Source organism: Aotus nancymaae, unplaced genomic scaffold, assembly GCF_030222135.1.
Source record: "Aotus nancymaae isolate 86718 unplaced genomic scaffold, 86718_ANA_hifiasm-v0.15.2.pri h1tg000002l, whole genome shotgun sequence".
Taxonomy (NCBI): domain Eukaryota; kingdom Metazoa; phylum Chordata; class Mammalia; order Primates; family Aotidae; genus Aotus; species Aotus nancymaae.
The window spans coordinates 7,804,971-7,830,520 of NW_026988413.1; the positions used below are offsets into that span (position 1 = coordinate 7,804,971).

General features: G+C 59.4%; 1 protein-coding gene across 8 annotated transcripts in view; it reads right to left on the reverse strand.

The window, feature by feature from the left end:
- AGAP3 (ArfGAP with GTPase domain, ankyrin repeat and PH domain 3) overlaps nt 1–25,550 on the reverse strand; it is a 59,952-nt gene that overhangs the window by 14,815 nt on the left and 19,587 nt on the right. For 2 of the 8 annotated variants that reach the window (XM_064370611.1, XM_012443045.3), the window contains exons 2-10: nt 13,064–13,122; nt 12,741–12,828; nt 12,469–12,554; nt 12,148–12,289; nt 11,584–11,718; nt 11,297–11,424; nt 9,792–9,950; nt 6,083–6,175; nt 1,326–1,430 (exon numbers count right to left, since the gene is read on the reverse strand). In XM_064370611.1, the coding sequence (XP_064226681.1) occupies nt 1,326–1,430; nt 6,083–6,175; nt 9,792–9,950; nt 11,297–11,424; nt 11,584–11,718; nt 12,148–12,289; nt 12,469–12,554; nt 12,741–12,828; nt 13,064–13,122 (995 nt within the window). Of the gene's footprint in view, nt 1–1,325; nt 1,431–6,082; nt 6,176–6,200; nt 7,247–9,192; nt 9,382–9,791; nt 9,951–11,296; nt 11,425–11,515; nt 11,719–12,147; nt 12,290–12,468; nt 12,555–12,740; nt 12,829–13,063; nt 13,123–14,300; nt 15,317–25,550 lie in introns of those variants that run through there. The other 6 variants (XM_064370780.1, XM_064370765.1, XM_064370665.1 and 3 more) reach the window with 5 other exon arrangements.

A 25,550-nucleotide genomic window follows, 5' to 3' on the forward strand; every position in this document is an offset into this window, starting at 1 on the left:
ACGAGCAGAGGGCACCGCCAAGCGGCCTGGTGTCAGCTGTGAAGCGCCTCAGGCAGGGAAGGCGCTGGCGCAGTCTCCAGGCCCCAGCATTCTACCTGTGACTTGCTATCCGTGAGTGGCCCTGACACCCTCAAAACCTTTCGACAGGGAAACGCTGGGACTCTCCTCATCTTCTGGCCCTTCCTTTAGTGTAGGGCTCTGTACACAGTAACAAAGCCTGGCACCCACAGAGCGCCCTTTGGCCCCCTGTGATACTTTCTGCCTGTGCCATCAGTGCTCTTCCCAGCAGGCCTGGCCGCCTCTCTCGGCACCTCGCAAGGACTCAAGAGCGGGACAAGGTCTGTGCTCACGGTGGGGAGGCTGGGGTTGGGCGGGAGCTCAGAAGCCGGGTGCACTGAATACGTGTGGTCCTTCCTCCAGTCTCCCAGGTACCAGGCCCTGCCCTGTGGAGTAAGGCGTGTTACTCCACTGTCCCCTGAGCTGAGGGGGAGGAACATCGCCTGAGGAATGGTCAGATGCCGAGAAGCCCAGGAGAGCCAGGCCTTCTCCGTGTGTTTTCTCTGCAGGGCGGTATGGGTGGTGCTCTTGGGCCTGGGTGATGGCCAGGACACAGGGACCCAGCACCTCTTGGGTCAGGCCTTCCTGATATCTTGGGCAGATTCATAGGCAGGCCCAGGGCCTCTGGGCCGGGGAGTGGGGCCGGCCCACGTGCTGTGCTCGAGGGGCTTCACAGGAGAACTCATTAGCCCCACAGTGGGGTGGTGACAGAGATGGATTCCGGTGACAGCTGTGTGCTGGAGCCACGCGGTGAGGGGAGGGGAGGAAGGAAGGGTGGGGGAGCAGCACAGGGGCCACTCTAGTCACCAAAACACCCCCCAGCTTGGACACAGGCCATGTGGGCACCAGACCCTCTTAACCACAGACAAGGCCACCCTTGCTCTCCTCCCAGGAGGAGCTGTCTGAAGCTCCAGCCCATTCTCAACAGCCCTGTCCTCCACCACCCCAGGCCTAGGAGTCCGCAGCTCCCTACTGGCACAGCCCAGCTTAACACAACGGCATGGCAACATCAGCTTCCTCACTAGAATTTCCATGGAAGTGGCCAAATCCCGCTCCTTAAACAACCGGAAAGTCTGACGTAGAGCCTGACTGCCCAGAGGGCATGTGATGTGCATGTCCCAAGCTGCCAGTGTGAGGTTCTTTCTCCAGGGATGAGCCATTCGAAATCACTACGGTCTGCTTCCCGTCCGTCCTGAAGCCCGTCTGCTGCTATCCTCCCTCTACCCCTCCCATACTCTCCCCCAGGAGGCTCCTCCTCCCAGACTCACATGCAGGCTGGGGTGATAGGTGAGCAGTCCGTTGTCACAGAGCGTCACATACTTTTTCTTCCACTCCTTGTTCAGGGACTTGCCACTCCGCTTCAGCAGGATCCCCTGAGAACAGAGGTCTGATCAGAAACCAGGAGCCAGCCCCCGACGTCACAGGGCATGGGAAGGTCATAGTGTCGTTAGCCAACACCCTCCTCCCTTCCCACTTCTCTGGGGACACTTTGAGCAAAGCAGGCTTCAAGGACCTATTGTTGAACTTGGGAGGGCCCCTGAGACTAGTCCTTTCCCAGGACTCGGTTCTCCTTGATCATCCACCAGGAAGCAGCTGGACCACTGTTCTGGCAGGCAGGCATCTTGCCTCCCAGTGTGTGTGTGGAGCCACCTTGGCAGGAGAAGCCTGTCAAGAGTGTAGATGGTCAGGGGTGTAGATGGTCAAGGGTGTGGACAGTGGCCATCAGTCATGCTCCTCCCCAGGAGGCTCCAAGGGTCAAAACAGCAGAGATTTCGTTAAGGTCCTGGCCTTCCACCTCGAGGTAGCTCCAAAACAGGGCAGAACAATCTCCTAATTGTCCCAAGCATGCCCTAGACCACCAAGCCAGGCAGCCACAAGACCCAGCCTTCCCTCTCAGCAACCATACTTCCTGCATAAGCCAGTGAGACACGCTGAACACAGAGGCTGGATGGCTGGAAGGATGAGCGGAAGTGCCACAGCAAGGAGCCTGCCCCGGGACAAGGCCTGGGCCACAGCTGACACCCAGTAAACATCTGTTGGAAGAACTGGTGAAAAGTCCCCTAAAACCCTGGCTGCCAGACGATGAAGGCAGGAGGTAGACCCACTAGGAAGATAGAAGGAGATGATGCCCAACCACACTGTGGCCTCCTTCCCAGGAGAAGTCTGCTCCTCTAGTGAGAACCCCCAAAGATGCCCTCACCGGCTCAGGCTGTTTCCCTCAAACAACACACAAGGCAATGGCTGGGAATGGAGGACGGGGTCAGGCAGGACCAGGGAGCGCCACGATGGAGACCAGGGGCAGATCCAGGACCAGCATCACCATTCATGGCCCCCCATCCTCCAAAGCCTCCAACCCAAGAGGGCCGAGAAGACGCAGCGCTCCCTGGAGACTTCAAGGCAAAAATCCCATAGGGGGAAGAGGGGCACAGGTAGATCCACAAATGAGTGTGGGGTTGTGGGGGTCAGGCTCAGCTGGGAGAGCAGAAGGGGAAGCACTCCCAGCAAGGACACTCAAAAGGGCAAACTCTGCCTGTACTTAGAGGAGGCGGCACCCAGAGAGGGAACAGGCCCCGAGATGGCATCTCCTTTAGGAATAGAGGGCCCTGCCCATGCAGCCAACATCACGGGGATTAAGAGATTCAGGCACACGGAAACGGTGGTCCCTCATCTGCAGCCTGTGGTCCTGATGCCCAAGGGTGGGGGGTAAACACTGGATTCCACTGCAACTTCCTCCTCTAAGTTCTTCCTAACGTAAGGCTCGGCCCCAGATGGATGCGATTAGGATAAAAGTGATTCTGGTTTTCTGGACCTCTTCCCTCCCTAACAGGGGGTGAGGTGGAGGCCAGAGAGGACACCCACTTCCAGTGGCCCTGGTAGCTGTGACACCAGTTGCCGAACTTTCCAGCACGTTTCACATCCTTGCTGGTCCTTGTCCAGCCACCCCAGGCTGGAGGGGTGAGGAGAAGCCTAGCCCACGCCTCTCCCCTCTTCCGACAAATGGCATTGTGGAAGGCGTGCCCATGAGGGATGGGAGCTGAAGTACTTGGTCATGTGTAGACACATCCTGCTACCTGGTCCCCCTTGGCCTGGGAGATCCTATCCTCAGGTGTTTCTGAAGACAAGCGGCATTAAGGGGACCTTCCAGAGGCAAGTGGGCCCTGCCTCGCGGTCTGTGGAGGAGCCTTCAAGTCTGGGCCTTGGTGACCTGCTTCTGGGTGTGGCATTCCTGTCACTGGCCAGGGACCAGGTGCACTGAGAGCTCAGCAAGCAGTCAGCTGTTCCCCGTACTGCGCTCGCTCTGCTCTCTTCTGGGAGCACCAGCCTGCGCTAAGGCTTTAAGGCCCACGGGCTCTGGGATGCCCTGGAGTCATCCCCAATCCTCCCCGCCCACCACACAGGCCCAAGAAAGAACCAAGTGTGAGGGTTGGACCCAGCTTCCCGCCCCTGTTCCGACTCCCCTCTCCCACCCTCCCAGCCTTCAGCAGGAGACTCCATGGCCAGCCCCAGCCCTGCTCTGCTCCCTGCCCCCAGCGGTGCGGAACGTGGAGCCACTCAAGGCCTGCGCTGCCTGCGGCTCCTCCAACAGTCAGGGTGGGGACCGGGTCTCCTCCGCACCTTTCCGACCCAGACACGTGTGGCTCCTCCCTCCTCGGGGAGAATGCGTTTTGGGGCGGGGGTCCCTCCACCCTGAACGCCCCCTTCCTCAGCAGCGCCCTCCCCGGGCAGAGGCGGAGGAGCCACTGTAATGACGCTCGTTAGCCCGGGGCGCGGGTGGAACGACCCGACTGCTCATTCCCGCCCTGCTCTTTGCAGGCTCCCGGAAGCTACTGGGAGGAGACCAGCGTAGCCCGCGCCTCTCCCCACTCCCTCTCCAAGGAAGCTACAGGGGTTCGTGCTCCCTCCCCGGCCGGCCGGCTGCGCGCGGCGGAGCAGGAAGCAATCTGGGGCGGAATGGGAGCGGCGCGGAGTCGCGGAGGCGACAGCCCCCAGAGGACCTGTTCCCGCCGCCGCCTCCCTCCCAGCTCCGCCAGCCGACTTAATTGCGGAGTCCGGATTGATTGGGAATGCAAATGGCAACTGAAATGCAATCTCCACTCCCAGCAGGAGCTGGGGGCGGGGGAGGGGAAGGAACAGAAACGGAGAACGGGACAGGAGGGCGGAGCACAGGAGGGGCTGCAGAACTGGCGGGGCAGGACTGGGTGGCAGAGAGGAGGTCTGGGAGCGGGGAAGCGCCAGGAATGGCACCGGACTGGGAGAAGAGAGCGGACGCCCCGCCCCTAGCGAGCTATCCTTACAGAACGGGAAGGAGCAGGCACCCCCTAAAGGGTGTCACTGCAGCAGGCACAGGCCTCTGACACCTGCTCCCAGCTGGCGGCACCACTCCGGGCTGAACCGCTAGGGGCCTTACTACCGACAGTCCCTGAGAGTTAGGGGTAAAAACACCCAAGTGACCTACTGACTCCACAAGACTGGACCAGAACCCCAGGTTCAAGTTCACAGGGCTTCCTCCCCAACCTAATATCTCTCCATTTTTCCCGTGTGGGGGATTCAGGAAACAAATAAGTCAGCCCCTGACAACCACAACTCCCAGTGAGGAAAGGGAGCACGTAGGACCGCAAGGAAAGTGCTCCCATTTTCCTAGTGAATGCTATGAAGTGTCTACACACCCACTCACCGTCCACGCCCTCCCTCACACGCCCCCCCCACCTTCAAGCAGGGAGCTAGGTGCCTCCGCCCAAAGCACAGGACATCATCCAGCAGAGGCCCTCACAAAGGAGGTGCCCCGAAAATACGGGATCAAATGAGCAACAGGTTTGTGCAGGGTCTGATTCTGCAGACACACACACACACACACACACACACACACATACGCCCCATGGACGGACAGGGAGGCCTCTGGCTGCTGTCACCGTGCCCTTGACTTTTCAGGGGGCCTCCCAGTAGGCTGGCCCAACCAGAGTGGTCCCTGCCAGACATAAATGCGACGAACATTTCAAGGGAGGTGTGAGTGGCAATAATCCAGATCACCGCATGGGACCCTGTGGGACCCTGCCCTCTGGGACACTACCCTGCTTGGGACTCTTCATTCTAAATGAACTTTCACTGGGAATCAGAAACCCCTACCCTTAACAAATGAATCCTGGTCACACTGACTGGCCCCCTCCCCACAAGTGGTCACACTGCCTATGAGTCCCAGCCCAGGAGAGCCACACCTGACCGCAGGCCCTGCCAAGCCGGGCTCCAGTGCTCCGGCCACATCAGCCTCCCCTGTGGTCAAAACGTGGCAACACAGCTACCTATGTACACTGCCTCTTCAACCACCAGATCCCAAGAAATTATGTGCCAACTGCCCACGTTCTTACGGGCACCCCAGCGCCTCACGCTCTCGTCCACACACCAAAGACACGCCTCCCCACTCTACCCCAGCAGCTCTGGCTCAACACACCAGAGAGACACCCTCTGTGGGTCAATGCCGTGTCCAAGGCAGGAACGCAACACCTCTGGTCTGGAAGAAGGCAGGCCCAGTGCCCCCAGGACTGACTCAGAAAGGAGGTTGAAGAGGTGAGAAGGTGGGAGAGGTGAGGTGGTAGCATCTCAACTTTTTTCTTTAAAGACAAACAGAAGCTCTTATTAACAAAACCATGCCAACAGACGTAGCACCGGACTAGCCCTCAGTAACCCTTCAGCGCACGCTCCTCCGGTGGCTCATTTTCCTTAGAGAGAGATTCAACCCTCTCCAGACCCAACTCCAGAACCAGCCGGCCAGGCTGAGCGCCTGGCTGAGCACAGCAGGTAGCTCTCTTCTGCCCTCCAGTGGCTATCAGAAGGTATAGGCAGGGCTGGTGGCCAGAAGGTGGTGGCGCAGGGAAGGCCGCTTCTCGGCGGAGAGCGAGCCTGTCTCTTGTTAAGGACTCGGCCTAGGAGGGTGGTGCTGGCCTCTGATGCCATCTCCCCCATCACAGTGGCCTGGGAAGAGCCACATTCCTGGGCCTCATTCTGAGCACCCGGGAAGGGAGGCGCTGACCTGCTTGATGGGGATGGCGCGGCCGCTCCCGATGCTGTCCAGCTTGCACTCAGCAGCCTTCTTCTCCCGGTCCAGGTCAGCACCTTTCCGAGACTGGAAGAGAAAACAAGAGGCGTGTTAGAGAGGCCCGGGGTCTGCCGAGAACTGCCCGCCTGGACTTCCCAGCCTCCCTCTCGCCTCCCTCCTCCTGGGCAGCCCTAGCAGTGGGTCGGGCCGGGGCGGCGGGACGGGAAGGAACGGAGACCACGAGTATTCCAACGGGTTTATTCTTACACACGGCACCATACAGAGCAGCACAGGTCACTGAGCCGGCCCGCCCCTTACAAAAGAGCAAGGACAGAAAGGCCGAGGGCGCGAGGAGCACGCCCGGGGCGGGGGCGTAAGAGAAGCGGGGGCGAGGAGGTGGACGTAGGGCTGCTGGTCGGGAGCACAGGGCGCGACAACCCGGAGCGCAAAGTCCACAAGTGAGTGGGTAGGCGGCCCGTCTGCGGCACAGACACCACACTGCACGCACGTGGCGCCGAGCGCGTCGGCGTGGCCCAAGGGGCACAGTGGATGGACAGAGAGAGGAGAGAGGCCAGAAGAGGCCCTGCACCCTGTCAAGCTCCTGGGGCAGAGTCCACCCGAATGCGGATCCTAGGAAATAGGGGGAGGCCAAAAAGAGGGGGCAAGGCAAGCGCGGCGGTGGCGGCGGCTTCCGGAGCAGGAGCAGGAACGGCAGAGGTCCATGCAGGAAGGAGCAGAGGAGGGGAGGGGCAGGAAAGCGCCCCCCAGGAGCAGCCGGGCCAGGCGGGCTTGGACTCCCCCGCCCCTCTGGGCCTCGTCGCGCTGGCCAGCGCCGGGCGTGGGGCCGAGCTGCCTTCTTCTCCATGCAGCGAGCCTGCAGCGTCCAGCCGGGCCTGGTCCCCGGCAGCCCCCAGCGCGGGCTCCGGCGCTCCTAGCCTTCCCTGGGGGTGGGGTTAGTTACAAAGGTTCCCGTGGGTCTCTGGAGTGGGGAGCTCGGCGGCCGCTTCTCATCTGAGAGCAGTCCCAGGGCCCGGCCCGCCTCCGGCCCCGCACAGGGGGCATGTCCAGAGGTGCTGTGTGTCACCACCTGGTCTTCTAATTTGGAAGGAGTTGGAAAGGCCTTTTTGTTGATGAAAAGTTGGAAACAGTGGCACATATCTGCAAATATCGAAAGAATAAAGATTTTGGCAAGTTATACTCAAGCCCCGCACAAGTTGGTCAGCACCAGTGAGGGCAGAGACCCAGGCGCCTGGGGAGCGGCGGCAGCGGGATGAAGAGGAGGAAGAGGAGGAGGAGGAGGAGGAGGTGGAGGAGGAGGAGGAGGAAAAGGAGGAGGAGGAGGACCAGGAGGAGGAGGAGGCGGCGGCGGCACCTGCTGGGCAGACGCAGGCTGAATGTCCACCTCAGCAGGGAATGGTATGTTCGCCACTCGGCAGCCCAGGCCCAGCCCTCCTGTTCTCCCAGGCTGCCAGGAGCCAAGGGCACAGCAAGGGGACACAGGGCCACAACTGCAGCGTGGGAGAAAGCACGGCCAGAGGGAACAAGGAGAACAGGGCAAAAGAGCCGCTGGAGAGCAAAGCGCCGCCCAGCGCCTCCACCACCGCCCGGTCCCCTCCTGGGCTCCACGGCCCGGGCCGCCACAGCCCTCTGCCCCTTCGGCCCAGGAAGGAGAAAGGTGGATGGGACTGCTGCCACCGGGTCCCCAGACAGAAGAGCCGGTCGGGGGGAGTGAGGTGCAGCCCACCCCAGCCAGACTGTGAGCCAAGAGGCCCCAACCACCAGAGGACCCCTGGGAGCCCAGAGGACCACCTCCCCATGCGTACAGGAACTGGGGCAAGAGTGGCAACGAAATGAGCACATGAAGTCACAGGAGAGACTGGGGACAGCACAACCATGTCTAGTGGGGGGTCACTAGCCACAGAGCAGGCAGGACACGAGGGGCTCGCCCTCGAGCAAGCATGTCGCTGCTGGGGGGTACGATGAAGGAGAAGAGAGGAGGCCCCAACAGCACTGATGAGAGGGGAGGGCCCAAGAAACACCCACAGGGACAGCCGCGCCTTGAGGCCACCTCAGGGACAACGGTGCAAGTGAGGTCACCACGGAAACAATGGAAAGAAAATATAAGGTTGCCACTGTGAGGATGGAGAGAATGGAAGGGCCGGAGGGAAGGCCGTGCCGTGAGCAGCCAGGATGGAAGGCAGCGGTCGAGGCAGGCAGCAGAGAGCACAGGATGGCAGGAAGCACGGGCGCTGGAGGGGGGGAGGCCGGGGGCTTGGCAGGGGCGGAGGAGAGGGTGGCAGGGCAGGGGAAGGCAGGGGGTGCCCTGGGGTTGCTACAGAGCTCACCAGCAAGGGGAAGGGGAGGTTAAGAATGGAACTGAGGCAGCGGATGACTGAGGCGCGATGCTAGGGAGCAGGGTGCCCAGGCCCTGAGGGCCGTCACCATGGACGCAGGCATCCAAGGGCCCCGCAGCAGCAGCAGCAGTGGCAGGTGTGGGCTCTAGCAGGCGGCCCCCCACGCTCTCATATCTCAATGACCATGGATAGAAAGGAAAAGCTGCACGTCTAGGCAGGGTTGGGGCCGGGCAGCTGCAACGCGCTGCGGAGCTGTCAGCGCAGAGGCTGTTAGCATGGATGGCCGCGAGGGCAGGTGGTGGGCTGGGGGACGGAGGCAGGCAGCCGGGAGGGAGAAGTGAGCTGGGCAGGCAGAGGCGAGGATGAGTGAGCAGGGCTTGGAAGCGCCAGCTCTGTCTAGGCAGGGTCCGGAGATCAGGCCTGGCTGGCCACACTCGGGCCCAGACTGAGAGCCAAGCCTTGCTCTTGGAAAGAGGCGCGTGGAGTGACGCAGAGGGGTGGGCGCTCTTGTGACAACCCACACGGGGATTCACCCACCTTTGTCTGGCCCAAGACTCCTGGAACATCCAGCCCAGCCCGGCTGGAAGGTTAGGGTTTGGATGGGCACTGTGTGTCAGACATTGGGAGTGGAGAGACAGCAGGCCCTGGGGCCTGGGAGCCAGGGTCACCCTCAGCCGGGCCAGCACGGCAGCCCCCGGGTGTGAGGTTTGTGAGGGGTGAGTGAGGAGCTCACAAGGAGACAGGACAAACCTGAGAGGGAGGAACGAGGCAGCGTGGTGAAGCCCAGGAAAAGATGGCTAAGCCTTTGTTAAACCAATCACAGCGGTGGGTGGAAAGCATGAATGTCCCCTCGGCAGTGGGGTAACGGAAAAAGAGCCGGAAGGCGAACGGGGAGGCCTGGGCTCTGACTCTAGCTGGGCCAGCTAACCCTCTGTGTCGCCTTGGGCAAACAGCCTTCCGGCCGCCGGTGCATTAGCTGTTGAATCAAAGGGGGTCAGGGGAGTTAGGCCAGGTGAGTCCGAGGATCCCTTCGAGCTGACAAAGACACCCTAAGGGGCCTAAGAGAGAGGAAGGCGGCGGGGAGGGTGAGTGTGGGTGGCAGAGGGCCGGGAGGACTGTGGGGACAGGGTGAGGGCCATGACTGGAAGCCACTGTGGACGCAGAGGAATGGTCTGGAAGACTCTGGGGGCACCAGCAAGGACCCTCGGGAGCCGTGTGTGTCTGAGGGAGAGACTGCAGGTGCCATCTTCCTGACTTGGGCTGCCCACGCCCCTCCTGGCTAGGAGCTCGGCGCTCAGGCCTGCCTGTGCAGCGAAGGCGGCTGGGCGAGGGAGGAGGCGGTCACGTACCGTGAAGATGTTGGAGCGCCGCTTGGACTGCTTGCGGATGGGTGTGGGGGTGGAGGAGGCAGCGATGGTCTCGATGCGCAGCTCCCGCTGGCTGATGCTGGGGGTGGAGGGGACTGAGGACGAGTAGTCGCTGAAGGCGCTGCTGCCGCCATTCGTGGCCTAAAGACAGAGAGGGCTGCTGAGGGCAGCTCTGGGTCAGGGAGCGGAATGGGTACAGGTGGGTGCCGGGAATCCCTGTGCTAACAGGGCCTGGCCGGGGCTCATGGGCAGCAGAGGGGCCACTGGCCCCTAGACAGTATGGGGGAACATTTGCGTGGCCTGGAGGCCAGCGGGATCTACTGTCACCTTGCCAGGGCTGCTTCACTGGGGCAGCAAACCCTCGTCCTGGGGCCCCAGCAGGAGTGCTTCTGCACCAGCCAGGGAGCTAAGTCAGAGGCACAGGCTGGCAGGCAGGAATCAGCTGCAGAGCCTGGCAGCAAACCGACTGTGGAGTCCTGACTTGCAAGTGGTCTGAAGGAGGGAGAGGGTGGCCCTGGACAAACTCTCACTTAGGAATGTATGTTTATAGAGTGCAGCAGGCCAGGAAGCAGGAGCCAGGGGTGGCCCAGGGCACAGGGGGAGGCTGAGGGTGGCTTCCAGCATGCCCATGGAAGGGAAAGGGATTCTGGGACAGCTGGGGCAGAGAGAACAGAGCTACGACTTCCAGGCAGAGTAAGTTGTAGATGTGGAACAGAGAAGGGAAAGAGAAAAAGAGAGCACAGAATGGAGAAGAAACAGCATGGCAGCATCTCCAGGACTCGGGAAGCATGCACCGTCGACCAGGTGGCCCGCACGGCTGACTGCCCTCACTACAGCATGTGGCCTGATCGGCTGCCTCTCCTGAACCTAACCTGTACAAGAGGAGTGTGGTGCTGAAACCACTGCCCTCCACAACCTGCCCCTCGGGACAGGCACCGCTGCAGAAGTGAGCTGCACAAGCCCTACTCGGTCGTGTCGGGCGGGGCTGCTCAGAGACAGTAAGAAGGACCTAGCCCTGCTCCTCCTTCTTCCCGCAAGAATGCTGCCACCTTCTCAGAGCCCTAAAGGGAGGGGCCTCTGAAATGCAACCAGGCTGTCACTGGAACGCCGGCTACAGCCAGGACAGGCCTTGGAAGGGTGATGGTCACTGGCCGTTGGCTTGACCATGTCATCTGTGGCTGGCCCAGGACTTTCGATAGCGGGCATCGGGTAGGGAGTGCGGGCTGTGGACCGGTGGAGAGCAGAGGGAAGTGGGGATGGTAGCGGGAAGGGGCAGGCACCATGGGGCGGGGATGACGCCAAGACTATGGTGCAGGCTGAATGGAATTCCAACCAATGTTTCCAAACCACATGCAAGGCTGGGAGGCCAGAGGAAGGAGGACAGGTGTGAGCAGAAGGCTAGCAGAAGTGGCAGGACTAACAGAGGCAAGACAGGCACAGCGAGAACAGGCAGGGCGGGGCGGGGCGGGGCAGGCAGCAGGACGAACCTGGTTGATGTGCACGGCGGGGATGGAGGCGGCGGACACTGCCGAGTGGCTGGGCGAGTTAGGCAGTGACTTGCAGGGCCCGATGGCCAGTTGCTGCTTCTTCCGCAAAGCCACCACCTTCTGGGCCACTGCAGAGGACAGCAGAGTCAATTATACCCACTGGAGAAAAGGGGAAAGCCTGGCTTAGCACCTCCCCCCAAAACACACAGCCTTGCTCACTGGGAGCCTTCCTACCGCCGGCTCTGGGGCCGCGGCTGGCAGTGACTTCCGCCCAGCACCCGAGTTACCGTCCTGGAAGACGCGCTCCACATTGAGCCCATAGGTCGCGCACGTCTCATAGTAGGTGCACCGCTTCAGATCTGTGGAGAGCTTGCGGGCTCTGCTGTCATCGATGACTCGGGGGTTTGCCGCGCTGATGGCGTCTGTTGGAGGTGGAGGAGGGGAGTCACTCAGTTTTCGGAGAAGCTGGGGTAGTGTGATGAGGGGCATTTGGCCCAAGGGTGGGTGGGCAAACAGCCTGGCAAGTGGAACACACGGAGCACCAAGAACGCGGGCGCCTGGCTCTTGTTTCAACCCTGCCACGGCCTCACTGAGTGCAAACCGGCATGCACTTAAGCTCTGAGCACGTTTATTCATCTAAAAAAATACGGACCTGCTGGTCACAGGGATGCAGGTTTCAGCAGGGCAAAAGCCCTCAGACAAGAGCAGCATGGGGAGTGCTGAGAGCGCTGGTCAGCACTGGGAAGAGAGTGGGGCCTTGGAGGCTTTCTCACACCTGCCCACCCCTCCCCCCATGCATCCTTGCCCGGGACCTCCTGCTCTCTGCCAGCTCCTGCAGGGCCCCGCCTCACCCTGTGTGCCCACAAGCACCATGGGCACCTCGCTGGCGTTGCGGAAGCTGCAGAGCCGCAGGAAGTAGTTGTACACCGTCTGGAAACTGATTTCATCCTCCAGGCTGAACACAAACACCACTGCATCTACCCAGGCAGCAAACTAGGGGAGACCAAGTAGAATTAACACCCGAACCTGGAGCCGGCAAACTCCCATGCGGGGCAGGTGGACCCAACTGGACCCTTCTCCCTGGGCACACCAACTCTCCCAGTCCCAACCAGCAAGCTCAAGAAAGGGCTCCAGGCACAGGGGTGGGCCCTAAGCCCCAGGCAGGAGATCACCTGGAGCTCAGGGGGGCCTCCTTCATCTCGGATCAGCAGCAGGTAACTCTGGCCATCCACCACAATCTCCTTTTTAAACCGCCCCCCTAGGACAGAGCGAGCGGTCAGGTCGAAAGCACGGAGAAAGAGCCCGGGGACCAAGAAGAAATCTACAACTTCCGACGGAGGAGGTAAGAGGACGTGAAGAGGGCTGGAGACCTGCACCCAGACCCTGTGGCGGGGAGGCGGGGAGTGGCCGGTCTCCGGGCCCGGGTTGGGCCTGTGACACTCACCTTCAGGGGACTCCTCCTGGACATAGGTCCCCGTCAGATAGCGGTGCACCAGGGCTGATTTCCCACTAGAGAGGTTCCCCACTATGCCCTGCAGGAGAGGAAGGGGCGAGCGGGTCAGAGGCCACGAGGGAAAAGACCCAGCAGGAAAAGCAAAGAAGCGGCAGGAGGGAGAAAGGCTGGGGCTGAAGGGGAGGAGAGAGGGCAGAGAGGGCCAAGCTGAGCAGAGGAGGGGACGGGAGCTGGAGAAGCAAGGCACAGGCCCAAGGCACCCAGCCTCGCCCCCCGGCTCCAGGCCGCCTGCACTGCCCATGGGCGGCACTCACCACTTTAAGCTCCGGTACGGAGCGGCTCAGCGTCCACTCCTGGCTGTTCACAAACGAGTCTGCGGAAGACAGAGCCGCCCCGTCAGGGCCAAGGTGGCACACACACCTGTCCCAACCGCTGCTGCCTGTATCCCCGAGGACGCCCTCCCCAGGCCCAGGCCAGAGGACAGCAGCTTCCTCCATGGGACCCCAACCCTCACCCCTAGCTCCCTAGGAGGCAGTGGGAAGGTTCTTTTTGAGCAGACCAGAGTAAGGATAGTCTTAGGACTCTGAGGTCTGTAGGCTCCGTCCCCCTGGGTTCAGCCCTGTGTCCTTCCTCCTTTTCCTGCTCCACCAGGTAAGTGTCCCCCCACCAAGCCACACCTGGCCTAGTGCCCCTCTGGGGCCCAAATGCTAGGCCCAGGTTAGAGGCCACTCCAGCAGGTCTCAGACCAGACCCAAGGGCTGGGTTCCTGGTTGGGGGGCAGACTCCTGCAAGTAAGAACAGCGCACCCTGGCAGGGTGGGGCTACCCACCACATTCCTGAGCCGGGAGAAGAGGAGGAGCCTGGCCTGGCCCTGTTCTGTCAGGGGCAGGTGGATAGGGAGCCATCTACCCCACCCGCCTCCTCCCTAAGCTCCTCCTTAGCAGGGAGGCCACCTCCTGGGCTCCCTTCCCTTCATTCCGTACTCAGAACCTGACTCTGGCAGGTCCCTTATCCCAGAGCCTTGTGACAGCCAGGCCCCCATCACCGTCACCTCCAGGTTCCACATGCATGCTCGGGCCAGCTCTGGGAAACCTCTCTGGCTGGGCAGCACTGCTTCCCTCCCTGGCTCCCAGAGGCACTGTCCCACGGTTGTGTCAAAAAGTAGTTTCAAGAATCAGGTCCACAGCAGTCCCTAACCTCATATGCAGGGGCCACTGGAGCAGGGGCAGCCGGAGGTGAGCGCGCTGCCCCGACCGGGAACTCGGAAAGGTGTCTGACCCAGCCCCGGGCCCTCTGACTCTGGTGATTCTCCTTCCTTTTCCCGGCCGCACCCGAAAGCCGCCCGTCCTGGGCTCCCCTCGGCCCCCCACAACCCTGGCCTGGCCCGTTCTCCTCCGCCACCGCCGAAGACCCCAGACACCGGGCGCTGACGGCACTCGGGCCAGCCCGCCAGCCCCAGGCAGCCGCCCCGGGCGGGCCCAGCCATGGTCATTCTCCCGCGAGCTGTTTTCTGCCAGACGCCCCCCAGGCCCCCGGGGCCGGCTCCCTTACCGCTGGGCGCGCGCAGGAGCTCCGGGGCCGCGGCCGCCCGGCGGCTCCACAGCGGCGCGGCGGGCGCGGGCTCCCTCCGGCGGAAGCGGCTGGTGAGCAGCCTCCAGAGGCCCGCGGCGGTGCGGGGGCGGCCGGGCTCCGGGACGGCGCGCGAGGCGTCGGCCCCCAGCAGGTCGCGGCGGCTGGGGAAGGCGCCCAGGGAGCCCGTGTCGCCGTCGCTGCGGGTGCGCGCGCGGGGCGGCCGGGCCAGCAGCCCCGACTCGGAGCGCCGCACCTCCTGGCCGCGGCGCAGGCGGAAGCTGAAGCTCTTTCTGAGCGCCGCCAGGCCGCGCCGGGGCCCCTCTGGCCCGCGCCCTCCGCGCAGCACCGACCAGCGCTGGCTGCTCCACAGCGCCGCGCCGCGAAGGAAGCCCGCGCTGCCCGCGCGCCCTAGCCCCGCGCCCGGCGCCTCGGCCGCCGCCAGCTCCAGGCGGTTCACCTCCAGGAACGTCATGCTGGCCGGCCGCGGCCGCGGAGTCGGCTCCCCCCGGGTGCGGCTGCGCCGCGGCGGCGCGGGGCTGGGCGCGGGGCTGGGCGCGGGGCTGGGCGCGGGCGAGACGGGCGGTCCTGAGGGCGCCGGGCCCCTGCGGCCGAGGCGCGGGCGCAGGAGGCCGAGCAGCAGGCCGCGGGCGCCGGTGGGCGGCGGCTCCGGGCCGCCCGAGCATACGCTCCGCGGCCGCGCAGGCTGCTCACGGGCGGCGCACAGGGCGGCCTGCAGGGCGGCGGCAGCGCGGCCGGCCGGGGCGCCGTGCAGGTCCAGCGAGTCGCAGACGCTGTGGGCGCGGCGGCAGGCGGCGGGCCGCTCCCCGGGACGGCTGTCCCCCGGTGGCCAGCCCCGCTCCATGCTCAGGGCCGGCGGGCGCGGGCCAGGCCCATGGCGAGGGGCGCGGGGCTGGGCCCGGGCCGGGGCCGCGGCCGGGGCGCACGGACCTCCGGCCTCTGGGCACTTGGTGTGGGCCGACCGAGTCCCTCAACTCCTCCACCTCGCGGCCGGCAAGCCCAGACCTGGAGAGGCCGGGAGCCAGCCCAGCCCGGAGAGAGGCGGCAAGTCTGGCCTGGAACGCCCGGGAACGGCGGCACGGCGCGTGGGAGCCGGCCTGCTAGGGCAGCCCCCGGGAGCCGTCGGAAAACAGGAAATTCCAGCCCAGGGCTCCTCCTGGGATCCAGCAGGTAGGTGAGGAGCTGTCATTACGAGCAGGCCAACTAAATAACAGACCTCAGCCCATCATACACTGGGCCCCATTTTGGAGGAGAGTGGGCCATTTCTCATTCTTCAAAGAGCCAGGAGAGCCAACAGCATGAGGCCCCGAAGTATCACCAGCCTGAGTGAGAGGTCAGGGGCAGCCACACCGGCTCTGTGCGCGAGTCCTCATCTGCAGCACACCAGCTTCAACGAGGTGGTCCTGTCGTAGCTTTTGGCTCTGACATTCTAAGGTCGAGAGTTGCTGGCTGCTACAGTCGGCTTCTGTTGATGACTGAGGCTGTCTTCTTTGGATATTATAAAATCCAGAAGATACTCATCTGTCTGGACTGAGTTAAGCGTCCTGCCTAAGGGCAGCAGAGAAATCAAAGATAACCTCGGCGGCAGTTCTGGGTGAGTGACTCACTTCTGAGGCCCGGGCATCTCCAGGCCCCTGCTCCTCACTGGGTCTCACCTCCTGTCGGGATGATGCCTGACGTTCTGTAAATGAAAACACTCCTCCAAGCTCCGAGGCGCTTCCAATTCATGACTGGGCTGCCCCTGACACCAAGGGCTCCCCAGCTGTGATTGACACTGCAGTGTAAACATCAGTCCTGTCCCAGGCTCTGGAGACCAGCCAGTTTCCTGTCACCCACAAAGTCAGAAACCCTCAGCTGCCTCAATACCACCGGCACATCAGGAGAAACAAGTTTAAGTAGTGGCAAGGGATGAGGGGCTTGCATTTCCTTTAAAGCGATAATACTCACGCTTTCTTCCACCCCCCAGTCCAGCCCAACTCCCACTGTCCCTTTCAGCTTTAGAATTCCATGGACCTGGTCAGAGCCAAGTAGGAGATAAAAGTGGCACATTCCTGATGGGCTGGGTGGGAATGCCTAAGGAAGGCAGGGCCTCTCCATCCTAGGTGCTCCCTGCAGAAATAAGTGCTGGAAATTCCCAAGTCCTGGGCTGGATCTCCCAGGCCTGGAGAGGCCCTGGTGGTGAGTTTGTGTTTCCATAGGACTAGTTATTAGCACTGATGAGGACCGCTTCCTCCTGTACAGGACGCATGCTCCCCCATGATAGAAGCACATGCAGAAGCACCCTTCCAGGGTCCTCAGGCAGGCACAGAGACAAGAACACAACTCAGCGACGCTGGCCAATGTCATTGAGCTGCAGATCAAAAGGAAACGTTTTCTGCCTTGACTTCCCTATCTGCGTGTATCTGTCTGTCCTCCCTCTCATGCACAACAGGAAATGGCTGTTCTGCCGGAGAGTAAGGCTGCCCACTCACAAGCCCATCCTGCAAGCCAGTGAAAATGCAAGCAAAGGGCCGGGCGCCATGGCTCAGGCCTGTAAGCCCAGCCTGGCCAACATAGTGAAACGCCATCTCTACTAAAAATCCAAAAAATTAGGCACAGTGTATTGGGCCTGTAATCTCAGCGTTTTGGGAGTCCGAGGCAGGCAGATCACTTGAGTCCAGGAGTTGGAGACCAGCCTGAGGAACATGGCGAAACTCATCTCTATGAAAAAAACATGAAAAATTAGCCAGGCATGGTGGCATGTGCCTGTGATCCCAGCTACTTGAGAGGCTGAGGTGGGTGGATTGCTTGAGCCCAGAAGGTTCAGGCTGCCGTGAGCCAAGAGGGAGCCACTGCATCCCAGCCTGGCCACAGAGTGAGACCCTGTATCAGTAAATAAATAAATATGAAGAAGCAAGCATAGGACAGCAGCTATGGGGGCCGACCTCTGGGGACTGAGAGGGGATGGGGGCAAGGTACCCAACAGGGGATGGATCACTTTTGAACCTGGCTGGCTCTTTTGTGGGAGAACAGCAGGATGGGAAAGAAGGGGGTTAAGGCCCCAGCTGCACACATGCTGGACACAGACACACACACACACACACACACACACACACACACACACTCTCTCTCAGGGAAGACAGGCAGCAATGCCCAGTCCCCAAAAGAACATCTTACATCCTCAGAAGACACGTTAAGTCCCACTGTACCTGCAGAATCAGTCCAAGGAGAAAGCACCACCTCAGCTCCCAAACCCGGAACAGCTTCCTCCTCCTCGCCTGGCTGCCTCCTCCTTCCTAGTCCTTTTCCCCAGAAACCTTCCCTGACCCGGGAAAACTAGACAGGAAGGGCACCTGCTCCCACATAAACGTCTCAGGACATCAAGCCAGTCAAAGACTCCGCAAAGGAGAACAGGCACACACCTCTCTTCCTCATTGGCTCAGCCCAGGGTCAGGGATAAGGTCTCTGTTCTGTCTGACAAGATTCTGCTCCAAAGACACACAGCTACTACCTACTAGGCCTGAGGGAAATTAGGACAGCCCTAAAAAGTTCCAGGCTGGGACTACACAAACAGTACTGCAATCCACAGAACAAGCCCTCTGGTCAGCTCGCTGTTTCTTAAGGCCACCGGAAGCACCAGACAATTTGCCTCTTAGGGGCTGAGAGGAAATCGCTCACGAATGCCTGCACTGCATCCTGGGGCACGACGAACACAGCCTTCCCTGGAGCCAGAGAGCGCAGATGCCAGGACTGAGACCTCCTTCTATGGACTATCTGGACGTCAGGAGGAAGAGCTGACACTGGTTCTGCTCAATGCCTGTGCTAGTCTGGGTCTCAGGTGCCCTGCTCGCATATGCACAGGCGGACGAGGGGCCACAGGAGTCGTGATGGGCAGGTGTGAGACCCTGCCAGAAAGAGAAAGCTGGTCCTGGGGACGTGGGAAAGGGCAGCCTCACCCAGGGTCCCAGGGGATCTTACACCTGGTCGTCACCAGGTGTGTGGCTTGAGCCATGGGTGAGCCCTGGCTGTGTCTGCTGTGGCCATGAGGAGACGGCAGATGTCCTTCGAGGAGATGAGGGAGGATGAGCCTTCTCCAGGACGCCAGAGCTTGTGGCTGGCTCCACAGGGAAAGGCTCTGGCTTCCTCCAGCAGCCGGGTGTGGTCCCAGAGCCATCGCGGCTCTCCCAGTCAGGCCCTTTCTGCCCACAAGGTGGCAGCAAAACATCTTCCTGCAGCTGGGGCTTGGGCTGCAGCGGGGAAGGCTGGCCTCACCACCGCCACTGATCTGGGAAGGCAGTGGGTACCACACCAAGCCCCCTCCGCCCCCTAGGACTGGTTGGTGTCCAGCAGGCTCTCCAGGTCGGAGCTTAGGGAATCAGAGGAGAAGACAGGGGTTGGGGGGGAGATGTAGGGGAGGGCAGAGCGCTCAGGATGCCTCCCCAGCGAGGCCGCAGTCCTCCCTACATGTCCCAGCAGCTGTCCCCACACAACTCGAGCTGCTGCAGTGGCAGCCATGGGCTCAAATTCCACTCCCAATAGCTCCATTCCAGCATTCCCCCATCTTCAACGGCACTGCGAGCTCCGGAGTGGCACAAGCCAAAAACCTGCTAGGTTCACCCTCCATTCCCTTCCTTACCACTCCCCCAGTCCGATCCGTGTCAGTCCTGGTGGTGCTCCCTCCTAAATGTGGCCCAAATCCATCACCAGCTCCTCTCTCCAACTTGAAGGCAAGCCACCCTCCTCCCAGGCCTAAGTCACGGCATCCCATCTCCGGCCTCCATTACCACCACTGCCAACTGATTTCCTTTACAGCAGGGGTGGACCTCTTAAAACCATAACCTGGGCCAGGTGTGGTGGCTCACGCTTGTAATCCCAGCACTTTAGGGGGCCGGGGAGGGCGGATCATGAGGTCAGGAGTTCAAGACCAGCCTGGCCAACACAGTGAAACCCCGTCTCTACTAAAAATAGAAAAATTAGCTGGGTGCGATGGCAGGCGCCTGCAATCCCAGCTACTTGGGAGGCTGAGGCAGGAAAATCATTTGAACCCAGGAGGTGGAGGTTGCAGTGAGCCGAGATTGCGCCACTGCACTCTAGCTTGGGTGGCAGAGCCCGACTTCGTCTCAAAAAAAAAAAAAAAGAACAAAACCATAACCTGGTCGCCTCTCAGCAAAGCCCCGCAGTGGCTCTTCACTTGGCATAGAATGGCACCCAAACCTCTTATTCTGTTCCAGTGCCCTGTGTGCTCCTGACTACCTGCTTGCCCTCTCACCTGCCACCCTCCCGAGGACCCACTTCTATCCCCATCCAGCCTTGATGCCTCCCGGGCCTCTGCCCTGCTTGTCCCTGAGGTCATTTGGACGGTGGCTGAAGTATCCCTTCCTCAGGAGGCTGACCAGCTCAGTGACCACTCTCAGCATCATCTAACACTCACCATTCTTGGAGGGTTTCCTTGTGTGTTTAATGCCCCCCACCCCAAAAGAACTCTGCTGGGCACACGAAGGTGGCCACGATTCCCCGAATGAATGAGTGAAGGCCTTTGCTGAGCATGAACTGTGCTCCCAGGACTTTTGTCCTCCTTGTGAGGGAGTGAGGGGAAAGGCCTAAGGGAGATGGGCCCTGGCTGGGCCAGTCTTTTGAGAGAAGTCACAAGCAAAATTATCTGCACAGGCCCCAAGTTGAGAGGCACGGTGCGCCCTGGAGTTGAGAAAGCTGGATTCAAGTTCAGCCTCTGGCCCCGATTACTGGGTGACCAGCCACAGTCTCCTTAACCTCAGGTCTGTCTATAAATTAGGGATGATCCAGCTTCCAGCTAAAGGTGCTGTGCAGGCCAGCACTGTGAGCATGGAAGGCTGCGTGGTGCCTGGCGTGCAGCGGGCGAGCAACAGAAGGAGCTGTTCCCACTGCACAAGGGAGAGCGGGAATGGACGCTGGGGTTATGAAACTAGCTCTCTTCACATGGGACTTCACATGGGAAATCCAGGCAGATGCAGTCAGCCCATGACCTTGGCAGCTCCCCCTCAGCTCAGCTTTGATTCCTGGGCTGGTCCCTCCATCTCCCCTCTAAGAGACCGCAGAGATGGGGAGGACCCTGGAGAGTCCTGAGTCCTACACCCCAGGACCTCAGAATGCGACCGTATTTGGAAATAGGGTTGTTGCAGATGAGATTCAGATGAGCTCATACTGCAGGAGGGTGGGCCCTGGATCCAATATGACTCGTGTTCTTATAAAAGGAGGGAATTTGGGCACACGGACACAAAGGGAGGTCAGTGTGAAGAGATGCAGGGACAAGATGGCCATCAACAAGCCAAGGAGATAGGCGTGGGGCGGATCACTCCCTAGTGCCTTCAGAGGGGGCGTGCCCTGCCCACACGTTTATCTCAGACATCTGGCCTCTAGAATTAAAGTAACACAATATACTTTTTGGTTTTTGAGACAGGGTCTCCCTCTGTTACCCAGGCAATCACAGCTCACTGCAGCCTCGACTTCCTAGGCTCAACAGTCCTCTTGCCTTGGCCTCCCAAGTAGCTGGGACTTTAGGCATGCAACACCATGTCCAGCTATTTTTTCTTTTTTTTTTTTTAACCACCCTGTTTACAATGCTTTATTACCACAGCCCTAGGAAACTACAAAAGCTATGGGCTCTCTGGAAAAGCTAGTGCATACTGGGAAGAACACACAGGTTTTTCCGAGGAGGCCTGAGCTCCCTTAATCCCTGCCATGGGTTCCAGACTTATGATCTGGTTCATTCTCTCCTTTTAGAGATGAGGGCACTGATACGCAGAGAGGGCAAGCGACTTGCCCACAGTTACACAGCCTGGCAGTGACAAAGCCTGGGCAGGGCCCAGGACTCCAGAATCCCAGGCTGGAGCTCAGGCCTCTAAGTCATCATTTCACATTATTTTTTGAGTGCTTACTCAGTGCATTCAGGGCAAGCAGACTGAAGTCTCTGCTCCACCCTGCCTCAAGGTAAGATGGCTGGCAGTCTGGACAGGCACAGGACCCAGCCTATATCCCGGGAACCCTCTGAGGGCTGCTCAGAGGCCGGGGGACTCTGCCCCATCTCCCAAGGTCAGGGTGTCAGTCTGAGAGCTCCCCAGTGGCTTTGGTCCTCTCCTCCCTAGGGAAAAGCTGAGGGAGAGAAAGTGGCAGAGGGGCCGGTGGGGGTGTGGTTGGCAGAGAGCCACAGGACCGAGGGCAGTGCATGGAGCGGGGAAACTGAGACTACCCCAGGGTAGGGGTGGGGGTAGCTGTCATTCCAGCCGGAAATGGCCTTTTGACACCAGGCTGGCGACATGGCGGCACTGTAGTGCTGCAGATGGTACTTGAGAATAGTGTGTTTTCCTGTCTGTCCATGAGCTCTGTGCTGGGTGCAATGGCGGACAGGACAAAGGCCCTCCCCTCAAAGACTCGGTCCTTCAGCATGTCCCCCACCCAGCCTCCTGGCTTTGTCCCATCTGGCCATGTTCTAAGACCCTGGGTGTTCCTTGGATGTCACTCCAGCTCTGACCAGCAACAGCAGCTGTAGACTTGGGTCTGCGTTCTAGCAGCTCCTCCCTGGAGAGGAACGCGCCCCCTGTGGCGGCCGGTGCTGTGCCAGGGGTTCCTGGCATCTCCAGCTCTCCCATGTCCTGAAGGGTGGGGGTAGGAGCTGGGCCACCACCACAGGGGGGACAGAGGGGGCTCTAGACTCAGAATGTGAAGCATCGCACCCCCCTGACCACGCTGCCCCTTTTTCTCACAACTTTGACCCATCTCTTAGACTTCTGACATTTAAAAATGTTGTTCTCTCTCTTTACAACTCAACAGGCAGCCCAGCTGAAGTCCCACGAGCTAGAGCTCTGCCTCTTCCAGCCCGATGACTCTCTAAATTGCATTCCAAATATGAGATTTATTCCCTGTCAGCAGCACCAGCACTTCCATTTGCTTTTATATTTTTTACAAAAGTAAAGGAAAAAAACATTTTTTTTTTGAGACAAGGTCTCCTTTTGTCACCCAGGCTGGAGTGCAATGGCGCCATCACGACTCACTGCAGCCTTGACCTCGTCGGCTCAATCGATCCTCTCACCTCAGCCTCCTAAGTAGCTGGGACTACAGGTACACCACCACGCCCAGCTAGATCTTTGTATTTTTTTTTTGTAGAGACCAGGTTTCACCATATTGCCCGGGCTGGTCTCCAACTCCTCAGCTCAAGCAATCTGCCTGCCTCAGCCTCCCAAAATACTGGGATTATAGGTATGAGCCATCACACCTGTCCACAAAACAAAAAATAAATTTTTTTTAAGATGGAGTTTTGCTCTTGCCACTCAGGCTGGAGTGCAGTGGCACCATCTCAGCTCACTGCAACTTCCACCTCCCAGGCTCAAGCGATTCTCCTGCCTCAGCCTCCCAAGTAGCTGAGATTACAGATGCCTGCCACCACACCTGGCTAAATTTTGTACTTTTAGTAGAGATGGGGTTTCACCACGTTGGCCAGACGTCTCGAGCTCCTGACCTCAGGTGATCTGCCTCCCTTGGCCTCCCAAAGTTCTGGGACTACAGGCATGAGACACCATGCCCGGCCACAAAATATTTTTATAAACAGAAAGTGCAATAACGTGTTCAAATGGTTGCACTGATTTTGCAGGACGGATGTGGAGGGTGTGGAAAGCAGCTGCTGGAAGTGCAGGTGCAGATGGGTGAACGTGCTGCAGTGCCAGGGGCGCGCAGGCAACCGCAGGTAACAGTGCAACTAGTTTAAAAAAGATTCAGACAGGCCAAGAGTCTAGTGGACAGAAGTTTAAAAACACCTGAGAGGCCAGGTGTGGTGGCTCATGCCTATAACCTCAGCACTTTGGGAGGCCGAGGTGGGTTCGAGATCAGCCTGACCAACGTGGTGAAACTCTGTCTCTACTAAAAATACAAAACTTAGCCAGGCATGGTGGCATGTGCCTGTCATCCCAGCTACTCAGGAGGCTGAGGCAGGAGAACTGTTTGAACCTCGGAAGAGGAGGCTGCAGTGGGTCAAGACTGTACCACTCTACTCCAGCCTAGGTGACAGAATGAGACTCCGTCTAAAAAAAAAAAAAAAAAGCTCCTGAGGCTGGCATTGCACGCCTGTAGTCCCAGCTACTCAGGAGGCTGAGGTGAGAGGACTACTTGAGCCTGGGAGGTGGAGGTTGCAGTGACCCGAGATGGTGCCACTGTGCTCCAGCCTGGCCAACAGAGTGAGACCCTGTCTCAAAAAAATAAATAATTTCATTTAATTTAAATTTTTGCAAAGACTCATTTACCAACCCGAAGAGACGAGACAAGGGGAAAGACCTCCCAGCCAGATCTGCTATGTTTCGAGAGTGATTTTCTTTCTTCCCCTTAGAGGGGAAAAAGCTATTTTCACTGGTACATTTAAAGTCCCCCAACTGTGGGGAGGTGCCAATCCTGGACACATGCCACTGCAACACGATGCCCAGAGAACCTGAACTTGTCCACTCCGATGGCGGGGCAGAAACTCACTGCTGGCCACTGACAAGTCCGTTTCATATTTCAAAGGAATATTGGGTGCTACAAATAGGAACTGAGACGTAAATCATGAAACCCATTAAACCTGTGATTGGTTGGTGTTTTCCTGTCATTTCAAGAGACTAAATGTGGGGGGCAGATGTCAAAATACTTGTACAATTTAAAAATATCACAATTAAACATGAGTTGGTTTTTTAAAAAAAAGACTTACCTAGCATGGGTGGGTGGCAGTGCTTGATTTTGTGTGTGTGTGGCGTGTGGGGGAAATGTAGGCTCTGTTGTGTGGTGTGTGGGGAAATGTAGGCTCTGTTGTGTGGCGTGTGGGGAAATGTAGGCTCTGTTGTGTGGTGTGTGGGGAAATGTAGGCTCTGTTGTGTGGTGTGTGGGGAAATGTAGGGTGTGGTGTGTGGCGTGTGGGGAAATGTAGGCTCTGTGTGTGGCGTGTGGGGGAAATGTAGGCTCTGTTGTGTGGTGTGTGGGGAAATGTAGGGTGTGGTGTGTGGGGGAAATGTAGGCTCTGTTGTGTGGTGTGTGGGGGAAATGTAGGCTCTGTTGTGTGGTGTGTCGGGGAAATGTAGGGTGTGGTGTGTGGCGTGTGAGGGAAATGTAGGCTCTGTTGTGTGGCGTGTGGGGAAATGTAGGCTCTGTTGTGTGGTGTGTCGGGGAAATGTAGGGTGTGGTGTGTGGCGTGTGAGGGAAATGTAGGCTCTGTTGTGTGGCGTGTGGGGAAATGTAGGCTCTGTTGTGTGGTGTGTGGGGGAAATGTAGGCTCTGTTGTGTGGTGTGTGGGGAAATGTAGGGTGTGGTGTGTGGCGTGTGGGGGAATGTAGGCTCTGTTGTGTGGTGTGTGGGGGAAATGTAGGCTCTGTTGTGTGGTGTGTGGGGGAAATGTAGGCTCTGTTGTGTGGTGTGTCGGGGAAATGTAGGGTGTGGTGTGTGGTGTGTGGGAGAAATGTAGGCTCTGTTGTGTGGTGTGTCGGGGAAATGTAGGGTGTGGTGTGTGGCGTGTGGGGGAATGTAGGCTCTGTTGTGTGGTGTGTGGGGGAAATGTAGGCTCTGTTGTGTGGTGTGTGGGGGAAATGTAGGCTCTGTTGTGTGGTGTGTCGGGGAAATGTAGGGTGTGGTGTGTGGCGTGTGGGGAAATGTAGGCTCTGTGTGTGGTGTGTGAGGAAATGTAGGCTCTGTTGTGTGGTGTGTGGGGGAAATGTAGGCTCTGTTGTGTGGTGTGTGGGGGAAATGTAGGCTCTGTTGTGTGGTGTGTGGGGGAAATGTAGGGTGTGGTGTGTGGCGTGTGGGGGAATGTAGGCTCTGTTGTGTGGTGTGTGGGGGAAATGTAGGCTCTGTTGCCTGGGCTGGAGTGCAACAGGGAGATTACAGCTCACTGGAGCCCCCACCTCCCAGGTTCAAGAGATCCCCCCACCTCAGCCCCACAAGTAGCTGGGACCACAGGTGTGTGTCAACTATGGCTGGCTAATTTTTTTTTTTTTTTGTAGAGACAGGGTCTCCCTGTGTTGCCCAGACTGGTCTCAAACTCTTGGCCTCAAGTGATCCTCCCACCTCAGCCTCCCAAAGTGCTGGGATTATAGGCGTTAGCCACGATGACTGCATAATACTTGATTTTTTTAAAGCCAGATACACATCTGTATGTAACAACATTGTATGGACCTGTGTAAAAAAATGCAAGAAAAAAGGGAAAATATCATAATAATGACAAAATGATGACAGTGGCTGCCTGCG